The 18,086-nt window shown below is 44.6% G+C and overlaps 1 protein-coding gene across 1 annotated transcript in view; it reads right to left on the reverse strand.

Annotated features, from left to right (window-relative positions):
- Positions 1-17,122, reverse strand: part of DUSP22 (dual specificity phosphatase 22) — a 43,336-nt gene extending 26,214 nt beyond the window's left edge. Inside the window, exons 1-3 of the mRNA XM_057373907.1 lie at positions 16,813-17,122; positions 10,735-10,768; positions 3,101-3,183 (exon numbers count right to left, since the gene is read on the reverse strand). Coding sequence (XP_057229890.1) covers positions 3,101-3,183; positions 10,735-10,768; positions 16,813-16,833 — 138 coding nt within the window. The 5' untranslated portion in view covers positions 16,834-17,122. The remainder of the gene's footprint in view (positions 1-3,100; positions 3,184-10,734; positions 10,769-16,812) is intronic.
- Positions 17,123-18,086: the final 964 nt, after the last annotated feature.

The raw sequence follows: 18,086 nt of genomic DNA on the forward strand, positions 1-18,086 counted from the left end.
AAAATGCTCACCAAAGTGGTTAAGATCCTGTATAACAATGGTGCACCTCATTGGAACAATAGTCTTAGAATGCTCTCTATTTCAAAACTGATCTTATTAGAGGAAAAATTTCCTTGAAACAGTTTATACAAAAACAACTAAGGAGCAATATTGCAAGATAGTTAAGACCAGATTTTGGCAAGTTTTTTCTCGTGTAAATTACTTGAAGTCTTAGAAAACAATTCTGCGTCTTGCACTTAATGAAAGCTGGCTGTGTTTAAAGGTGCAAAAAGTCCTAAAATCCAACTAATTTTACACCTACTTTTTCCTGTTATTCCAGATTTAAAGTACTCAGTGACTTCATAAGGCCAAACTTTGATTATAAGCTAGCCATGCTTCCCACATCCGTAAGGGTTTGTAAATGATGATTGAGCCAATGTCCGAAACCAAATTTCTATATGAAATTTTCTTTTTTAAGTATATCTCACTAGGCACATACTATGTAACCTAAACCAATATAATACTTTGTTGTGAAACTCTTCAATTGTTTTCTAACAGCTTACTAATTTATGAGGAACTGAAGCAACCTATATCCAAAATCAGCAGAATATGTCACACACAGAAGCACACGTTTAAAAAAAGATACTGTGAGCATTTCAAACAACCAGGTAAAAACAGTCTGTAACATCACAGAGAAGGGCAATGCCTTAAGTTACTACAGTAGAAAACAGTTTTACAATCTCTAGCAATTTAGTGTTCACCACAAAGACTGATATTTGTCTCTTTTTTCAGTATTGCATTCTTAATTATGAATGACAAAGTCAGATTGGGCATTTTCGTTCTCTACCCACCAGCAATGCRTACAGAATCAGTACTTCTGATACACTTTAAGTGCTGAATTCAGAAGTATTATTGCATCAAAACAGTCATTACTGAAACTTAAAAATCTGGCAAACAAGATATGGTAATTTATGATGTCTGAGAGCTAAAGTATGCATCCATATTCGTTTGTTCCACAGACAGCCAGAAAAGGCCCAATTGTTTTTGATGACATGCTACTAAAACACTACTGGCTTTTCAGTGTCTAAAAACACTTACCTTCCTTGKCTTGCATAGAAAGCTTTGTCTAATGAATTATTTGTAGCATTTCCTACAGGTTCCTACATTTCCTACAGTACAAGGGAATACWGGAAATAAAACACTGCTAGCATGACAAAGGCAACTACTACAGAAGGTGATGTGGGATACACACAGGCAAAGCATTCCTGTTTGATTTCAGTGGGCATGGGAAAAATCCCCAAGCACAGTGCGGACACACAAGCTATAAAAAAACCCCACCTACAACCTGGCATGAATGTAAATAGCTAAGGAAGTAACAAAACGTAACAGAAGTTTTCTACTCTTCATAAACAGAAGCATTCAGTCGCAAACCATCACCACAATAAGGTCATGACTGATAAAGTAATCAAAAATCAGCTCAGACCCCGAACAAATGGAATTTGAAATCCTTACACTGCTTTAGGAAYTGGGGAGAAGTTTTAAAGGAGTATGTTGCATGCTGAGAAAACTGAAGGCACAGCTGGAAGCAGGGGTGATTAAAGTCCCTCCTCAAGCAGCCACTGCTTGTTCCCGTGACACTTATAAGACACTGCTGTGAACCAAACTGGGGACAGATCTAGGTAAATCTAATCCTTYATGTCTTTTGTGGTGGTAACTAGAGGAAGAAATGGTGACCTGGTAATATTTAAACCACAAAAGCTCCCAGTACTATTTACCATGCAGGCTCACAAACAGATGCACCACCACAAGCAAGGAGATGGAATGTGGACAGCCAAAAAAACTATCACTAYCACCACCAGAAGCACTGTCTGAAGCTGCAGCTGATCTGAACCATAATCAGTCTTCCTAATTTTCTAATTACAATAGAACAAAATAAAATTCTATTCATTCTAAAGACCAGCACCCTAGAGGCAACATTACATCTCCTTTACTCAGCACAAATGCTTATCCCTTCAACTAAGAGCACTCTTGAAATTCAATCTGTTTCAGACTTAATAAGCACCAAGCACAGCGCAAGTCAAATGCACAAAGTYAACAACTAAAGAAAGCTCTGCTTCAGCACATTTATAAATTCAAGGTCAACCCTGAGTTCATCATTATCTTGGTATTAGGTTTAATTGTGACTACTGGGAACACCTCTTGTTTGCCTTACCTATTGACTTGCCTGGGAGAAGTGGAAGTTCTRTAGTTTAAGGACTGAATTCACTGGAGACATTTTACACAAAGAAAAAGGAAAGCAGAGACTACCAGCAGCATACGAGGGCTAATACCAACAACGGCCTTACCCACAATTTTACCKTATCTCTTGAGAAGTGAAATGCAGGGAAGGAATGAAAAAAATTAAGAGGACAACAGTTCCTGACATATATCAAATAGCAGGATTTTAGGACGTAGCAAAGCCCAGGCAGATTCCCCTCCAAGGTAAGCTGGGGTAAAGAAGAAAGCGCAACATTTCAACAAAGGAGACCTATATTGTTCCCAGCTCCTTCTCAGCTCAAGATGGCACAGCAAATACAGGTCTTTAGATTAGCTTCCCTTCAGTAAAATGGGGAATAATACTTCATGTCAAAGTGTTGGCAATTACAGACACCCGGCTACATTAGATGTATTACATGAGGGTCATAGATTCTTTCCACACTCCAAGCCTAAATACTTCACATAGAAAAGGACTGCAAACCCATCTGCCACAAAGATTCAATGAGGGGCCTAAGTACAAAGTTAGTACTGGGGGAAGTACTAAGGGTTAGTACCAGGGGGAGAATGTTGTTTATGTGGTGTTTAAACTCCAAACAGAAGGAAACTTACCTTTACTATTAAATTTTTCACATAATCCTGTTATTGTGTTATACAGATTGATGCTGTAATTCTCTTCCTCTGTCAGTTAAGACCTCTTGTTACAACAGCAGCAACAACAAAACCTGTGGCTGGATTCCAAAACTACTGCTTTTAAGAAAATCAGTCTCAAAACATCAACAGCCCAGAACAAGAAACCAGTGCCAAGATGACTGTAACAGTGAACTGCAAARCAAGGATTTACTGAGGAGACCCCCACAACTCTTACCTCAAGCATAGGGCGGGCACTGTCATGGATTGAAAGAATGTGCGTAATGTTGTTCCTACTCAATTGCTCTACATCTCGGGCATCTGTGATAGAGGGAAAAAGGAARACARTTTTTTWAATCTCTTTAAATAGCATTTCCATTGTGCATGTTGAAAAGTCACTKAACACTGATACATTTCTTTTTGAAGCTACATAAAGTCAGGCAAAACCCCAAATGCAGCTGTTCTAGACACCATCATGAGAGTGGGTAACGGGAAGACACAATTTTAACTCCAAAACAAATTATATACTATATAAAGACCAAGCTYAAGTGACTCAGGAATGTGTTCTCAAGTCAGAAGTTTCATGTATTTTGCATCTGAAATGTAAGTCTGTGCATGCCTGTGTGCAGGTGATGCCCATCTGAACATGCAGTCAGAGCTGTACAARAAATATCTGACCTCCTTTCTACCCACAAATCCCCCTTCAGGGGATACWTTTTCACTTGGGAGACAGATCTAGTGATATCCAGGTATGACAAGGGAAGCCAGCTGTATCACTTGAATTGAGGTCTCTACAGACAAGCCAAGAAGATAACCAGATTCTTAGTTTCTGTGAAGCAGTAGAGAAAAATGTGCATCTAGCCAATATGTGTGATAATTTTAAGTCTAAAGAGAGACAGGCCATAAAGATATTGAATGCATGAAAAAGGAAAATGCTTTTGTGAAAAGGTGGTTCCTAGACCTGTAACCAAGGGGTTTCAGACATTCAAAACTGGAATGAAAACTGGGGCGACTAAAAATTTGATGCTAGATATGGCAAAACCATGGGCTTGATTCTATGAGGGAAAAAAAGGTAAAATACATTATCATTAGTGAGGAACTTTCTCTACAGTGAAGTATCARTGTGTCGGAAAATGACCTGAAAGAACGACCAATACAGGCAAAAGTTAGTTTGTGCCCGTTTACTTACGACCTTTTTGCTTGAGAAGGGCACACCATGGCAAGTACAGCAGTGGTTTTGTGATGCGAACACCTGCCTTCGAAATCTGCCCATAAAATCTGTTCACATTAGCCTGGTTGCACACAAAAAGAGAACACTGACCACAAAGGTTTCAAACCGGCTCTCTCTAGGTACAAAAATAACAATAGCATCACCTGTATGCTCTTTATGTACATGCAAGAGTTCAATTAGCGTCTCTTGTGTCATCTTACCCACCTACTATAAAGTTTCAATGCCTTTTCTATATCACAAAGAGGAGYTGGACATTTAATTATACTGCCCCATAGACAAGATCCAAGTGAGCACAGTAACAAGCAACAAAATTTAAACCTAATCCAATTATGAAAGCTTCTCTACAGCTAATAAAATGAAGAAAAGAGTCAAAACTGCATGGATTTTACTCACTGCTGATCAAGCCTGCATGATCAACACAGATGCCTAATCCTTCAGGAGAGAATTAACACAAATTCTCTCTGAAACAGAATTAAAGCCTAGCTTCACAGAACAAATAAAATTTCCTAAAAATCTCAGAGCAAGCATTTCAAAGAAGAAATGCTAATGCTTGCSAGGTGAGGTCTTCTAATCCACCTGACCTTCAGATTTTTTTAACTGTTTGTAGGACAGTTGCAATTCCTTAGGGAACACTAAGCAGGCAAAGATTTGGAAGTCAGAAACCAGTCTAAGTGTCCCTAAAAATCACTGTTCTTTGTTTTACAAAGGCTAAAGGCAGGCTTCAGAGCCTGCTGGCTGGAAATCATGGTGTTAATGTACACCTAGCACAACGAGACCTCAATCTCTAATTATCAGTATGACCTACATGGTAAGAAATGTCTTGCCACACAAGGCAAACCGCTTCAAAAGGAGATATAATCCAAATTAAATTTTGACTGCTTTGAACCATTATGAAAGGCTTAATGGACATAGWACAGGACTGAAGTCTCTCAGTTAACTGAAACAGGCTAAAGGAACTTCAGCAAATCAAAACTATACAGTGAGATTTCAGATATTCTTAGCAACAAGTTGGAAATGGMCATCCTAGACCTATGTCACAGTATAGCCAGCAGGTCCTTAATCTATTTGGGAAACAACGATTCAAATCACTAAAGCAGAGGAGAAAAAGCTTCCCAACTACTATCTGGATCTAAACTTTTAACAGTTTACAAAGGGGAAATTCCCCTGGTTCCCCAGCACCTGCCTTAAGTCTCTACAGATACTACAGATAAGGCTATTTAAACACARGTACAAATAAGATATCCTGTCATTCACACTCTCATACCATAAATAACAAAAAAAACCTTAGAGGTTATGTAAAGAACCACCAAAAACCAAAAGAACCACCATCACCACAGCAATTCTAACTTCTTTGCTGTAGCACAGTGCTGTACATGCACATGCAGGCTCACGTTTTCAAATCACCGCATGAAACACTTCATTTCCACATGTTAAGATTAAACCTACCTATCAGAGCCCCTCTTGTGCATCCTCTAAAGGGTGCCTCAAATGTGGCATTATTCTTCATAACACGTTACCTAACAATTTGTTTCTTACAGCAAAATGCTTCTCAGCTTAAGCAGATGCAGACTTTTGAGTAAAGCCTTTGGGAAACTCTCCTCACACAAACTGACACAATTCACACAAGGGAAGTCCTCCTCTCTCTCTCCCATATTTAGCCTTTATTCCCTCAGTTTCATTCTATGACTCCAAGCTTAATCTCTACTCATGCAGAGAGCTGCAATCACTTAACTGCAAAAGCAATGCCAAAGTCATCAACATGGAACCAGGGGCCTGTCAGAATTTGTTCCCTGTAGCTCTGGGAAGCCTCACTGTGTGGTTGGGGAGCAAATCACCCAGTGCAGTGTGCTTCCATCCCCCACAAGCAAGGGAGACAACACAGCTCCAACCACTGCAGYTGAGACATGTCAGCGACTGAATCACTCCCATACTACAGTGGTGAAGTCTCAAATGTACCTACAACCRCTCTCTCTTACTTTAGTATTTTAGTGTCTTCACAGACATGCAAGGTGAGGGATAAGCACTTCCTCTCAGAAAAGGCAAGTCAGCCCAGTATATACAATAGTATTAAGTCTCAATCTGCAGATGTATGRCAATTTCATCACCACAAGATCTTTATTATATAAAGCATTTTTTTTTCCTACACTTTATTTTCTACTTTGGAGAGAGCTAAACAGAAATAGTCATCTAAAGAATGTCCTCTGCAGTGATTCAGAGCACTAAGAGCTTTTATTGAGAATGGTTTCCCATCAGGAGAGTTTTGTTTCTGAATCCAGTTATGTGCAGTTACAGACAAACACACAAACTGTGTACATGAACAAAAATTCCATGTCTTCTGTCTCCACTTCACACTATGTTYKAAAACATATTTTGTCYCTTCCTCTCAGATGCACCTTTTTKGGGAAGAAGGAAGGTGGGGAAAAGRGGTCAGTACTCTTTAATGGAGTACAAATAATTTGACTTCCTGGAAAAGGTGAAATCTGAAAGAGGGAATGGTATCTCCATCCTCTCCTGTTTTCTGATATAAAGCCTAAGGAAACAGAACTTTAAAAACATACTAAGCAGAGGAGAACAYGAATTAATTGAATCCAGAAACACAGCAGACCTATTTGGTGGGCACTGCCTTTTTATACACTTAGTAATGGGAAGGGCAGAAACTTTCCCAAGACTCTCCAGAACATCCACAGAAACACTGGACTCTTTGGGGGAAATTAAACCTCATTTTGTGGCTTTCCCCTTCAAATTAAAAAGCCCCCAAATATTCCATGGGAAAAACCAYGAATGATTACAAACAAGGAAGAACATAAACTCTTTAATAATCAAGGTAGAAACACTTTTGAGTCTGGTTCTTGCTAATGCTGCAACTCTTGGTTTGGAGGCAAACTGAGCACCTATTGAGAATCTTTCATCAGAAGAAACAGATTTTTTTTTTCATTTGTGCAGAGAAACAGGCTGTCCTGTCAATCCCTTAAGGAACAAAGAAGCCATTTTTATTGTGAGCACAGGTTATTTTCAAGGGAAATCGGGTTTCAGTGCCTAAGACATGTGGARCAGCCCCACAATAAATTCTTCATCTTTTGAGAGGATTGCATTTCATCTGAAAGGTACAAATGAAACAAACCAAAATTTCTCCAAAACCAGAGGTGGGAAGAAGTGTTAACTTCCTCTTTCTCTTCCCTCATTTTTCTCTCTTAGCCCCCTACTCTCCCATTTGCAAAGAAATGACTCCACTTTCACAGAAGAGCCCAAGAGCTCTGTTTCCTTTTGGACTTTTCAGACCAGGCTCAGTCTTGGTATTTGWTATGGACATCTGTGGCTCTTCTTGAATTTTTCTGCCCTCTAGCTGTGCAATCTCAAATACATCCTCTCAGGAGCATACCACAATTTTCATGTRCTACTGATGAGCTGAATCATGCTTACAGAGCTTGTAAGATAAAAAGCACTTGAACATATGCCAAGATCTGTGCTTAATCAGGAAAGTTTTTCAGAGACATACTCAAGCCCTGTGGACTCAGGGGGATTTCAGGAGATACTTCAGTGCTTTCCATAATTAGCACGACATATAATTTTCTACCCTAAAGACCCTTAAGGTGGTTATTAAACCTCATCTCAGTCTATGCGCTTATAGATTTGTGCAGCAGCAAACAAAACAGAAGCAGCAAGCTCAGCTCCCATTTCTGCCACAGTTCATTTCACAAGCTTTTCCTGGGCCTCAGTTTATCTCCCAGTCAAATGCAGAATTTCCACTGCTCTGTCACRGAGCAGTTTTTAAGTTGATTAAGCCTAAAAGCAGAAATACAGCTGAATGGTGAATAATAATTCCCCAATCAGAACAAYTGCTGAATGCCTTCTCAAGACAACAGCCCTCTAGAATCAGTGTTTAGGATCTCAAACATCCTACTTTCATTCAGCTGAAAGGCACCCATCTGGAAGAAGTGTGCCTTTTTTTTTCCCAGTCTGCCAGTGYTCCCAGAGGTCTCCCATGCAGTGGCGAGACAGGAGGGTGTGTAGGATGGTATTTTGATCTAGCTCTGGAAACTGAGCATGCCCACGCTCCCTGAGGAGCTACCGGGGAAAGGCTATCCTCCAGAGGGCAGATCAGAGCGATTTACAGACATTCCCCTGACTCAACTTCTGCAGAAGCTCCCTCCTGTCCACGTCTGCTCAGGGACTCAGTGCCACAAATTCTCAACCCTGTCCAAGCAAGATGCGCAACACCAGGGGTTCAGTGTTTCCTCCTCTTACTGACAAGATGCAACTTTATTCAATTCAAGCTATCAGTCTTAAACTGAAGAATGGGAGACTGGTCAAAAAGGCATTAGCGGAAATAATTTTGTAAACGCCCGTGTTTACAAGTAGATACTCATTTCAGCTGCCCGAATCAGGATACTCTGACCAATCCCAGCTGTCCATGCTGCTGAGTATTTCTCAGTCAATTATCGCCTTCATAGCACTCATCAGTCACTTTTTTTTAAAGTGCCACAAATCAGGCCACACCCCAGCAATATGGTGATCAAACTCCTCCAGAAAAATACAYTGGTAATTCACCAACAACCTGTTCCTAAATGGGATGACTTCACTGCACAGAGACGTGTTGCAACTGCTCCTAAGCAGTGAAGGACAAGGGATGCAGAAAAGGGCAAGAAACGTAAAAGTATGCTTTTGTATTAGTGAAGTACTGCAACAATATCTTTTCCTTTCCAGGTAGGGTAGTTTATCTGATATTATAACAAGTACTTGTGATGGTAGTACGTAATGATTAAATTCAATATGAKCAAAGGTCATAGCAGTAAACAAACGGACATTTCGTGTTTTTAACTAATCTAAAAAACAGACTCCATAACACAAACACTGGGGTTAAAGTCAACTCATCTTTATTCTTTTATGGAGGTAAGCAGAAGCATTACACCCTCTGCTTTTTTTTCAGCGAGGCTCCCAGAAACACTGCCCACTCAGAGCACGCCTCTGCTCTCTGCGCAGGCAGGACCTGCTGTGCCATTCCAGGGCTGCTCCCAAGGTGGGTGGAGTGTGGCCAGGACAGCAGGAGCAAGAGGGCCACAGGCCTGGCATGGGCAGAGATGCTGACTCACTCCACAACCTTGGCCAAATSCCCTCCACTGAAACCACAACTGCACCAGCAAGCAGATACTCCAGCTGGGTTTCGCTCCCCTGGGCAGACTGGCAAGGGCTTACCAGAGGGATGGCCATGGTGACAGGGACAGACTGGAAGCCATGTTACCAGGGCYCATCCTGCTCACCTTTCCAGACTATCTGAAACATAAAGGACTCCACTATCCAACATCTTCCCAATTCTACTCCTTGCCGAAATTATTTCARAAACAGAAAACAAAAAGAGGAAGCAACACATGGCTGTGGCCAAGTTAGTTAATTTTGTCATCAGCCCATTTAGTGGTCAATCCAAAGTGCTTTCAAAACTACCCTCTTGGCCTTATGTTCCTTTTTTCCTACCTTTTTCTTTCCATTAGCAGCATAAAATCACCTCCATGCTCTCATTTGCTTTACCATGGCATGATTAACACTCTCACGCAGTAGCCATTGTACTTGTGTTTGTGATGTGGAAAAAGGCAGCTTCTAACTTCACACGCCAGCCTCTGGGCTGCCTTCCAAAGTGGTCACAGATCCATGTCCCAGATCCATGTCCCAAGGGGCAGCAAGCACTGGATCTGCRGTATGGGTCAGCAGATCCAGTGGCAGGTAAATCAGGCAAAAAGCACCRAACTCACATGTTTCGGGATGGGGAGGCAAGGAAGAAAGGGTGGGCATAAGGCAGAGAGAAGGTGCAGTACCATCTAAATCCAAGGTAGATGTAGCCACTCTTAACAGACTGGGCATGGTATCAGACAGCCCAGGAACGATAGGATATTACAGGAGACCCTGTGAGCCCTGCTTTGCTGTTTTACCCAAGTATAGGAAATGTGGGGTCTACGTCTATCAAAACAACTGTACATGCACAACTGGTTTACTTCTGAGTAGGGAGAGTCAGCTGGAACTGCAGCTAACAGAGTGCTTTGAGAAGAGGCCATTTATTTGGATGTCTATACAAAGTTTCCTGTGTTTTCTAAATAYGTCTGTTTTTCTGTACACCAAAAATAAACCTCGTGCACAAAGGGAAAAAAATCCATAGAAACTTACATCTGCACTAGAGACAGTGTGAGTATCAGTGGTCAGGCYGCAAGCTGCAGACTTATCAGTCTCACAAGCAATGATAACTCTTTAGCAGCTGTTATAAATAACCAAAATAATGAAAGCAATGAACAAGAGGCATAGTAAGCCTTTACTTATAAGGAGGGCTTGAAATAAGCCTTACAAAGGATCTGCCTGGCTCACAGGCTTGCCCTKCCAAGCGCAGGAATTGTTTAAGGCAGACAGTGTTTAGGAATTCCAGCTGAAGCATGCTCMAAGGAGATGATGTTCATTTTACTTTTTAAAAGTATTTGCAACACAGCACACGGATGAGAAAGCGAATGAGTTCTTCTTTCAGTGTTATCAGATGAATCCAGAAATGAAGCAAGATGGGGTTAAAAAGCTACAGAGATTCCAGAGAAGTCTGAGTGCCTGCAAAACAATACCTTAAGATCTCTGCTAAGTAATCTTAGAGATAATGATAAAACTAATCTTACCTTTAAAGTTGCCAATGAACAAGCCAGGAAGAATCTGTGAGAAAGAAATATAGTATCAAATATAGATATCTTGTGGTAAGACAATTTGACAAAGTTCAATTTGCATACAGGATGGAACATACTACTTTAGCAGACTATTGTCAAATGCAATCTAAAACATGCTGAGAGCATTTCATGCCTCTTTGCAACCTTCTCAAACCAGCCAGCTCTAGGCACACTGAGCATTGACAGCATTCCTTGGCAGACCGTTGTTGTTAATCGTGGGGACTCTCACTTAATGGAGGCTTCTCCAAGGACAGCAAATGTGGTTTACAAATATGAAGTGGGCCTCGCAACACAGCCCTCCCCTGCCCCCCACAGCAGGGTAAGAGCTACCCTCATGGAACTAATGATGAAACTTCACACAGCAAAGGTGATTTGCCTAAAGCTGCTAAGGAAGCTGGACAAAGCCCTGCAAAACGACATCCTTCGAGGCTTTTGAAGTGCAGCACCATGCAAGTCAGGGCTGCAGCACTGTGGGACTCTCAGAGGAAATCACTGCCATCAGCGACTTGTGCGTTCACATGGAAAGGGAACTGCTGAAGGTCCGTGACTTGCATGTTTCTCTCCCAGATCTACCCACTCACCCCCCACTCCCAGACGCCTGCACAGCTCTCAGTTACAGGACATTCTTTAACTGGGGAGTTTCAAGGTCTGCCCAAGGACCAGCATGTGCAGTCTGGGGACACGTGCATGCAGCCACAGAGGCAGGTGACACCGTAGTGCTACCCCTCCCACCCTCTCATAACCCTCCCTATTTGGTAACAACAGCAAGGATAATAAAAAAAAACCTAGGCACACAGAGCACACATTTTCTGGCCAAGATTTTTGTTCTCTGCCAGCTAAAGTCTCTGACCCACACCTACATCCTTTCAAGACATCAGAACTGTGGTGGTGAAACCATATGATCCATTTTTCTTCAGTGCATRCTGAGCATACCACCAATACAGATATGTCAGCGCTCACTTCCTACAGCCTTAGCAACACCCCGGTGTCCCCACAACAGCAGCAACAGTCTCTCAGACGCAGCTATTTAAAGGGAAAACTCCACCCATTTTGTTCGATCTGGCAGCCACGAAGTTCCGAAAGTCATGAAGGACTTTTCATCAGGGATTAATGCCACAGCCTCCTCCGTTTCACTGTAGCCTTTCTGCTGAAAGGCGACCCAGCTCACCATGCACAGGTAAGAAGAGTCTGTAAAATACCTCCTGACCTGCCTTTATTCCAGGCCTTTCCTCCAATAAAAGTGTCATGTTCGCCGTTATTTATTGAGCCTTGCAGGAAACAGAAAAAGGCTGTGTCACCTCTTGCACTCCTTGCAGCTTTGGTTTGTGCAAACATTCCTCCCTCTAGACTTTGCTGGGCAATCACTCTCTGCCTGCTGTATCACACCAGCTCTAAACACAGGGCTCAACTCCCCCTCCCACCCCAATATTGAAAGGTGGCTTCTCCAGGACCCTTGCTSTACCTTACTGCTTGTACACCCTCACTTGCAAATTAAGGGCTGATTAACAGCACTGGCAGGTCAAGAAAAGAGTTTTTTAGTCTTATACAAACAGGCACCTGCATGTATTTTGCAAATATAAGCCCAGACAGTTTTCTGCTTTTCCTACCCTCTTCATTTGTACAAATTCAACATTCTTACAAAGACAGCAAAAATCCCCAGGGCAGTTTCCAGTGCCATAGTATCTATCACGTAGGGTAAAGAACCTTTACAACATCCTGCTGTCCCTTTCTACATGCACAACACTCACGGTTTCAAGGGACGATTCAGTATTTCAAGCACAYTTCATGACACTGCTAGAAGTGCAGCTCTAAGGCTACCTCCCAGGCCAGAAAAAAGAAGCCTGTACCTGTTCCAGAAAGGGCAGTACTCAAGAGTCATTGTCAAAAAGGCCAAATYCCACAAATAAAATCATGTTCTAAAGCAAAAGGGACTCAAGTTATGAATGAATTTCACCARCCAGATCACCCCAGTGAGCTCCCTCATCTTAAGTGTAAAAAATGAAAAAAAAATGAAAAAAGCCTTTCTGATATTTTTAAATAGCTGTCTGGTATTTCCTATCTGCAGAACAAATCTCTAATCGCACTGCCACTGCTGTAGACTACAGCGTTTTATAGACTCCAGGACATTATTTCTGCATCAAATGTGCTTTCTCAAGAGGGAATAAAAGTTTAATTTCCAGTCGCAGTCATTAAGCTTTGACATTAGAAATTAAAGATACTGAGAAACACTGGGGGGTTGCAGAAATGAGRTTTCTTGTTGGCAAGTGAGGAAAAATCCAGAAGTCTGCATTTGTGCATCATGAAGCAAGGCTACATGCTAGATAGGTAATTAGGACACTGTGCAGCCAAGGACAGATGTCACCCCTGTTGTACGAGTCATTCTAGAAGCAAGAAACATTACTATGGGTGAAAGCTACCTGGAAAGAAGTGAATCTTCATGTCATGCTGACTAATAMTTCAGCACTCGACTATGGCTGGGAACTTTCAGCTGTGTCATCTCACACTGCCTTCAGTAACTGCAACTCTGGTACGTGCAAAATGAAGGCTGATGGCTGCTAGGGGCGTGTGAGAGAGAAGGGGTGGGAGTCAGAAGAGYAGAAAAATAAGGTGGTTGTTTTTGTGAACTTCTCCACCACTGCTTWATGAATAAAAACAGTAGCCTCTTTATACGATCTGAAACATCAAGAAAATGACCACAGACTAAGTAACTGAAGTAGAAGAATGCACTACCAAGGACTCCCAACACCTGTCTTCCCTTGTACCTCACACGAGAGCAGCTCACATTCTCCACCTTGCACAAAGACAGAGCCCTGGAAGAGGCAGCAGTTGCTAATGCTTCTGTCAGTCCTCTCTGACAATACACCTCTCTGAAAAATGGCTTAAAGGGCTACTTTGCTGTTTCCTATCTAGACAAATGCTTATAACAAAGCATCTAACTCCTTGCCCAGCACTGCTTCTAGGTGTGTTAGTACTGATGGGCACTCCGGAGAAGTCCATGGGGCTTTCTCAGAGATGGCCAGGCACTGTAAAAGAAGAAGACAAGCCTACCTTTGTCCGGTAGTACAGGAGACTGGCACACGTCAGAAAGGGGGATTTGCTGCTGACGTGAACTGGCCCAGCTTCTCTGACTTCCATAAAATTGGCTACCTAGTTCTAGTTAGCCTCACTGGTTTAATTCTTATGAATCCACTCCTACAACGAACAGAGCTTATCTGCCCTTTTTGTAGAGATAACAACCAAACCTTCTGAAGAGTTTACATGAATAACCGTCAGTTAACTGTAACAGCACGGAACAACAACTAAACCTCAGGAAAAACTCTTCACCAAGCATATCCTGTTCACAGATAATCAAATCTTGTCACCATCTCAGCCGCTAGACTTCAGCTCCTGGAAAACATCTTTGTAAATTTCAACCACAGACATCAACTTGAACTTTGAATAAAAGTTAAGAGGAAAGTTAAGCATGAAAACAAATCACCCAGACAACTTCCTAAKTCAGAGCCCATTACTCATTCTGTAAAACATACATCTCAAAAATATAAGAAAAAAAGGTGAAGCACTGAAAATTAATACTAGCCAGGTTAATGCACATTCACAAGCCGATTCTCCTTCTCTTAAYAGAGTAAGAAGGGTATGCATGAACAAATGCTTTCAGTTTAATTTGGAAAATGTCAGAAGGCTTGGATGGGCTTCCAAAAAAAAACTAGGCCAGGCTAATTTTACAGAGAAAATCAGCAAYAAAAGACAAACCCCACCTATAAAGAATGCCAGGCCTCCAGCCCTTATCTCTCTAAAGGCCACATAAAGTCAGGTGCAATTGCTATTTGCTATGAAATACATCAATATCATGGGACAGAAAAACAAGGAGGGGACCATGCCACTGAGAAAGGCTTAGCATCCAGAGGCTCTAGCAATCCCCGGAGCTCTTCCTTACCACACCCATTACAGGTCATCATTAATCCTCTTCCCTTGGCATCAGKACAAAGGGATTCCTTAAATGAAATAATCCACCATCAAATAAGCTGATTATTTTCTCCTACCATCCATATACAGCCCTACCACAAAAAAAAAAACAAAAAACAAAAAAAACAAAAAAACAAACCCTCTTCAATTTGAAACTAAGGCAATTTGTATCAAAAAAAAAAAAAAAAAACCCAAAAAAAAAAACAAACCCTCTTCAATTTGAAACTAAGGCAATTTGTATTGATTGACACTGATTCAAAAAAACACCCCCCAACATCTGAGCTGATGAATTCGTGCTTCCCGTTGCCCCTCCAGCTTTGCTGACTCATAAGATCAAAAGAAAGAGCACGTTCTGAAGGTGGCAAATACCAGACCTACATGTGGGACCCCTACAAAAAAAACCCCTGATGGCCAGTACCCAAAATGGTTGCAGCCTTTCAAGAAGACAGCCCTTCCCAAACTGAACATCTCAACCTCTTGCATATAGCCCTAAGAAATGGGAGGAAAAATCCAAGTTTGTGTTATGCTTGTCCTGAAAGATCCAGTTGGCACATGTTAGGGCAACCTTTAACAGAATTAAAATGACCAAATTGGCCAATGCCAGATTGCCAATTTCTACCCACACAGTATCAAAGTAAAATGTAAAGCAGCTYCCAAGGGCTGAGAATTGCCCTTTTATTTTTTTTTTCTCCCCAGACTGCAATTTAAGCATCCCATATTGTGTCCCTCTAAATGTTTTGATAATTTCAAACATTCCAAGAAAAATACTACAAACATACAAGAAGCTTAAAAGGAGTCTCTCTAGCTGTATTTCTTCCTAACTGGCCACTTCTAGAAGGCTARTATCAGTAAGTGGCTAATATCACAGCATTATCCCCAGATTTGGAAAGAAAAAACTGAGAAAAGGACCAAGGGATGTTCTAACTCCTACGCCCTAACTCAATTCCTCACCAATCAGATCTATTCCCCACATTTTCCCTGCCTAAGGTTTCTATTTCAGTATCTCTTCCCGTAGGATGAAAAGGCTTCACCTTCCCAGGTGGCACACTAAGCTCTCTGGACATTCATCAATCTGACTTCTAGGGGCAAGGATACCAGGCTGGGACAAGATGTGAGCAGCTATTTCTAGCTCTTCTCTGCTTTGTCAGAGGCCACGCACACAGCAAAGCTACTCCCAAAGCACTCAAAGCAGGATGTAAGACAGAGGAGGTGACTCAACTTCTGTTCCTCATAGTAAGCTATATATAAAAGGCTAGTTACCATCACACTTTCAAACCTGGGTTTTAAACAGAGGTGGAGATACTGAGAAAAATCACAGCTGTCACTTGATAACCATGACATGCCGGGGGAATCGGGGCGTACAATAACCCCCGTACTGCCAAAAGGCCAACACCCTTTGCAAAACAGATCCATCTTCCTTCCTCACTGCGATCTCCACTGGGGCCGAGCGCTTTCCTGTCCCACCGGCACCGGCCCARCCCTCCAGCGACAGCCCGTGTCCAGCGGCTGCTCCGCGCCCCGGGAGGGCAGCGAGCGATGGCCAAGTGACACGATTCAGTGCCGCGCTCGCTGACAGCCCCATGCCCCGGCTCCTGCCGCAGGTCAGGGGGTGCCGGCRCTGCCCCACGGCACCCCCGGGGCTGAGGGACACACAGCGGGCACCGAAGCCCRGCGCCGGGGGGACGACGGCCCTCGCCGCCCGCTGGAACTCGCTTCAGCCGCGGAGGGGAAGCCCGGGCGCGCATCACCGAAACCAGGGCCCCCCTCCCGCCAGCCCGCCCGCGCTGCGGCTGGGGAGGAAGRGGCGGCGCGCCCCGAGGGAGCGGCMCGGCCCCGCTCTCTGTCCCTCCGCCCTCGCCCCGAGGCGGGGGACCCCCAAAACCGAAGGGAAAAGCCCTCTSGCCCTGGCCTTTGTTCCTAGAGCGGGTGCCCGCGGCGCAGGGGCGAGACAAAGGCGGGGGCGCCGCGGCATCCCGCCCGCCCGAGGCGGGGAGGGACCGCCACCCCGGCTCCGCTGCCCTGGCCCCTGCACATGCACTCGCGCACGGCGACAACGACGAGCGGCGTTACCTTGTTCATCCCATTCCCCATGGCTTAAGCGACCCGCACGCCAGCACCGCGGGAGAAGCCGTCGGCCGCTGCTGCCGGCGGCGGGTCGGCGTGCATGGGATAGTGCTTGCCGAGGGGAGACTGGGGACGGGCTAATTGCTWATTAAGGGCGGCCGCTGCTCGCCGCTGTCGGACAGGGCGAGGCGCATCCCTCCCGCTCTGGCCGGGGCCGTCTGCCTCCTGGATGCCGGGCGGCTGGRGGCGGGTTTCCGCTCGGCCGCCCCCGGGAGCGGCGAGAGCCGCGGGGCCGCGCTGCCAGGAACCACCTCCCGCCGCCGCCTCCCCACGCGCAGTGCGGCCCCGCGGGCCACCCTGGGGCTTGTAGTCCGCGCCGCCGCGCCGCGCCGCCGCCGCTCGCCACAAGGAACTACGCTTCCCAGAGACCCCCGCGCCGCAGACCTGCCCCACCTGCCGCGGCCGGCGGGCGTTCCGGGGAGGATGAATAAGCGCCGGCCGCGGCGGCGGAGGGGCGGCAGCCCCGATCTTGGTTCCTGTGGGTCGCTCCCCCGCACGGTGCGGCCGCCGCCGGTGCGCCCATGGAGGGCAGGGCTGTGGCATGCGGTGCGAGGGGTGCTGCCCACCCACCCACCCGCTCGCCGCTGCTATCCCGAACCCCGTTTGGTTTTGGCCTCGAAAGGACTGTGGCAGGAGGCTCCAGGYCTTGGGCGCCGGGGCTGCCGCCACAGGTCCCGCTGCCAGCCCGTGCCTCTCCGCCGTGCGGTGCCCACGCGTGAGCTTCGGGCTGCGCTCCGAGCCTCGCCTCGCCCAGCCACCTGTGCCCTGTCACAGCACCTGCAGTGGCTCCTGCTCTGTCATCCCAGCCATGCCGCGGTCAGGCTGGGTTGGCAGATAGACAAAGGACATTCATGCCTTAACTCAAACAGACACAGGAGAGAGCGAATAGTTTGAAGCAAGCATCGGAGGATCATAGTGACTGAGATGGAAAGACACCTCTAGAGGCTGCCTAGTCCAGCCATCTTCATGAAGCAGGGAGAGATGCTTATTGCTGAGCCTGGGCAGGCGCGGCTTCAAAGCCATGCTCAGTACTTCCACCCCCATGCTTTGCTCCCTAATGCACAGTTAAGCGTGGGAGCCGCACCCCTCTAACACCGGGGATGTGTTTTTTGGAGGTGTGGTGATGGGGATCTGATAGTTAGTCAGAGAAATTTTCTCCTAAGAGTTAATTTGATAAAGGATACGCACAGTTCAAATATGCAGGAACAGGATACTACTGC

Source organism: Malurus melanocephalus, unplaced genomic scaffold, assembly GCF_030028575.1.
Source record: "Malurus melanocephalus ecotype Western Australia unplaced genomic scaffold, MMel_1.1 scaffold_209, whole genome shotgun sequence".
NCBI classification, from domain to species: domain Eukaryota; kingdom Metazoa; phylum Chordata; class Aves; order Passeriformes; family Maluridae; genus Malurus; species Malurus melanocephalus.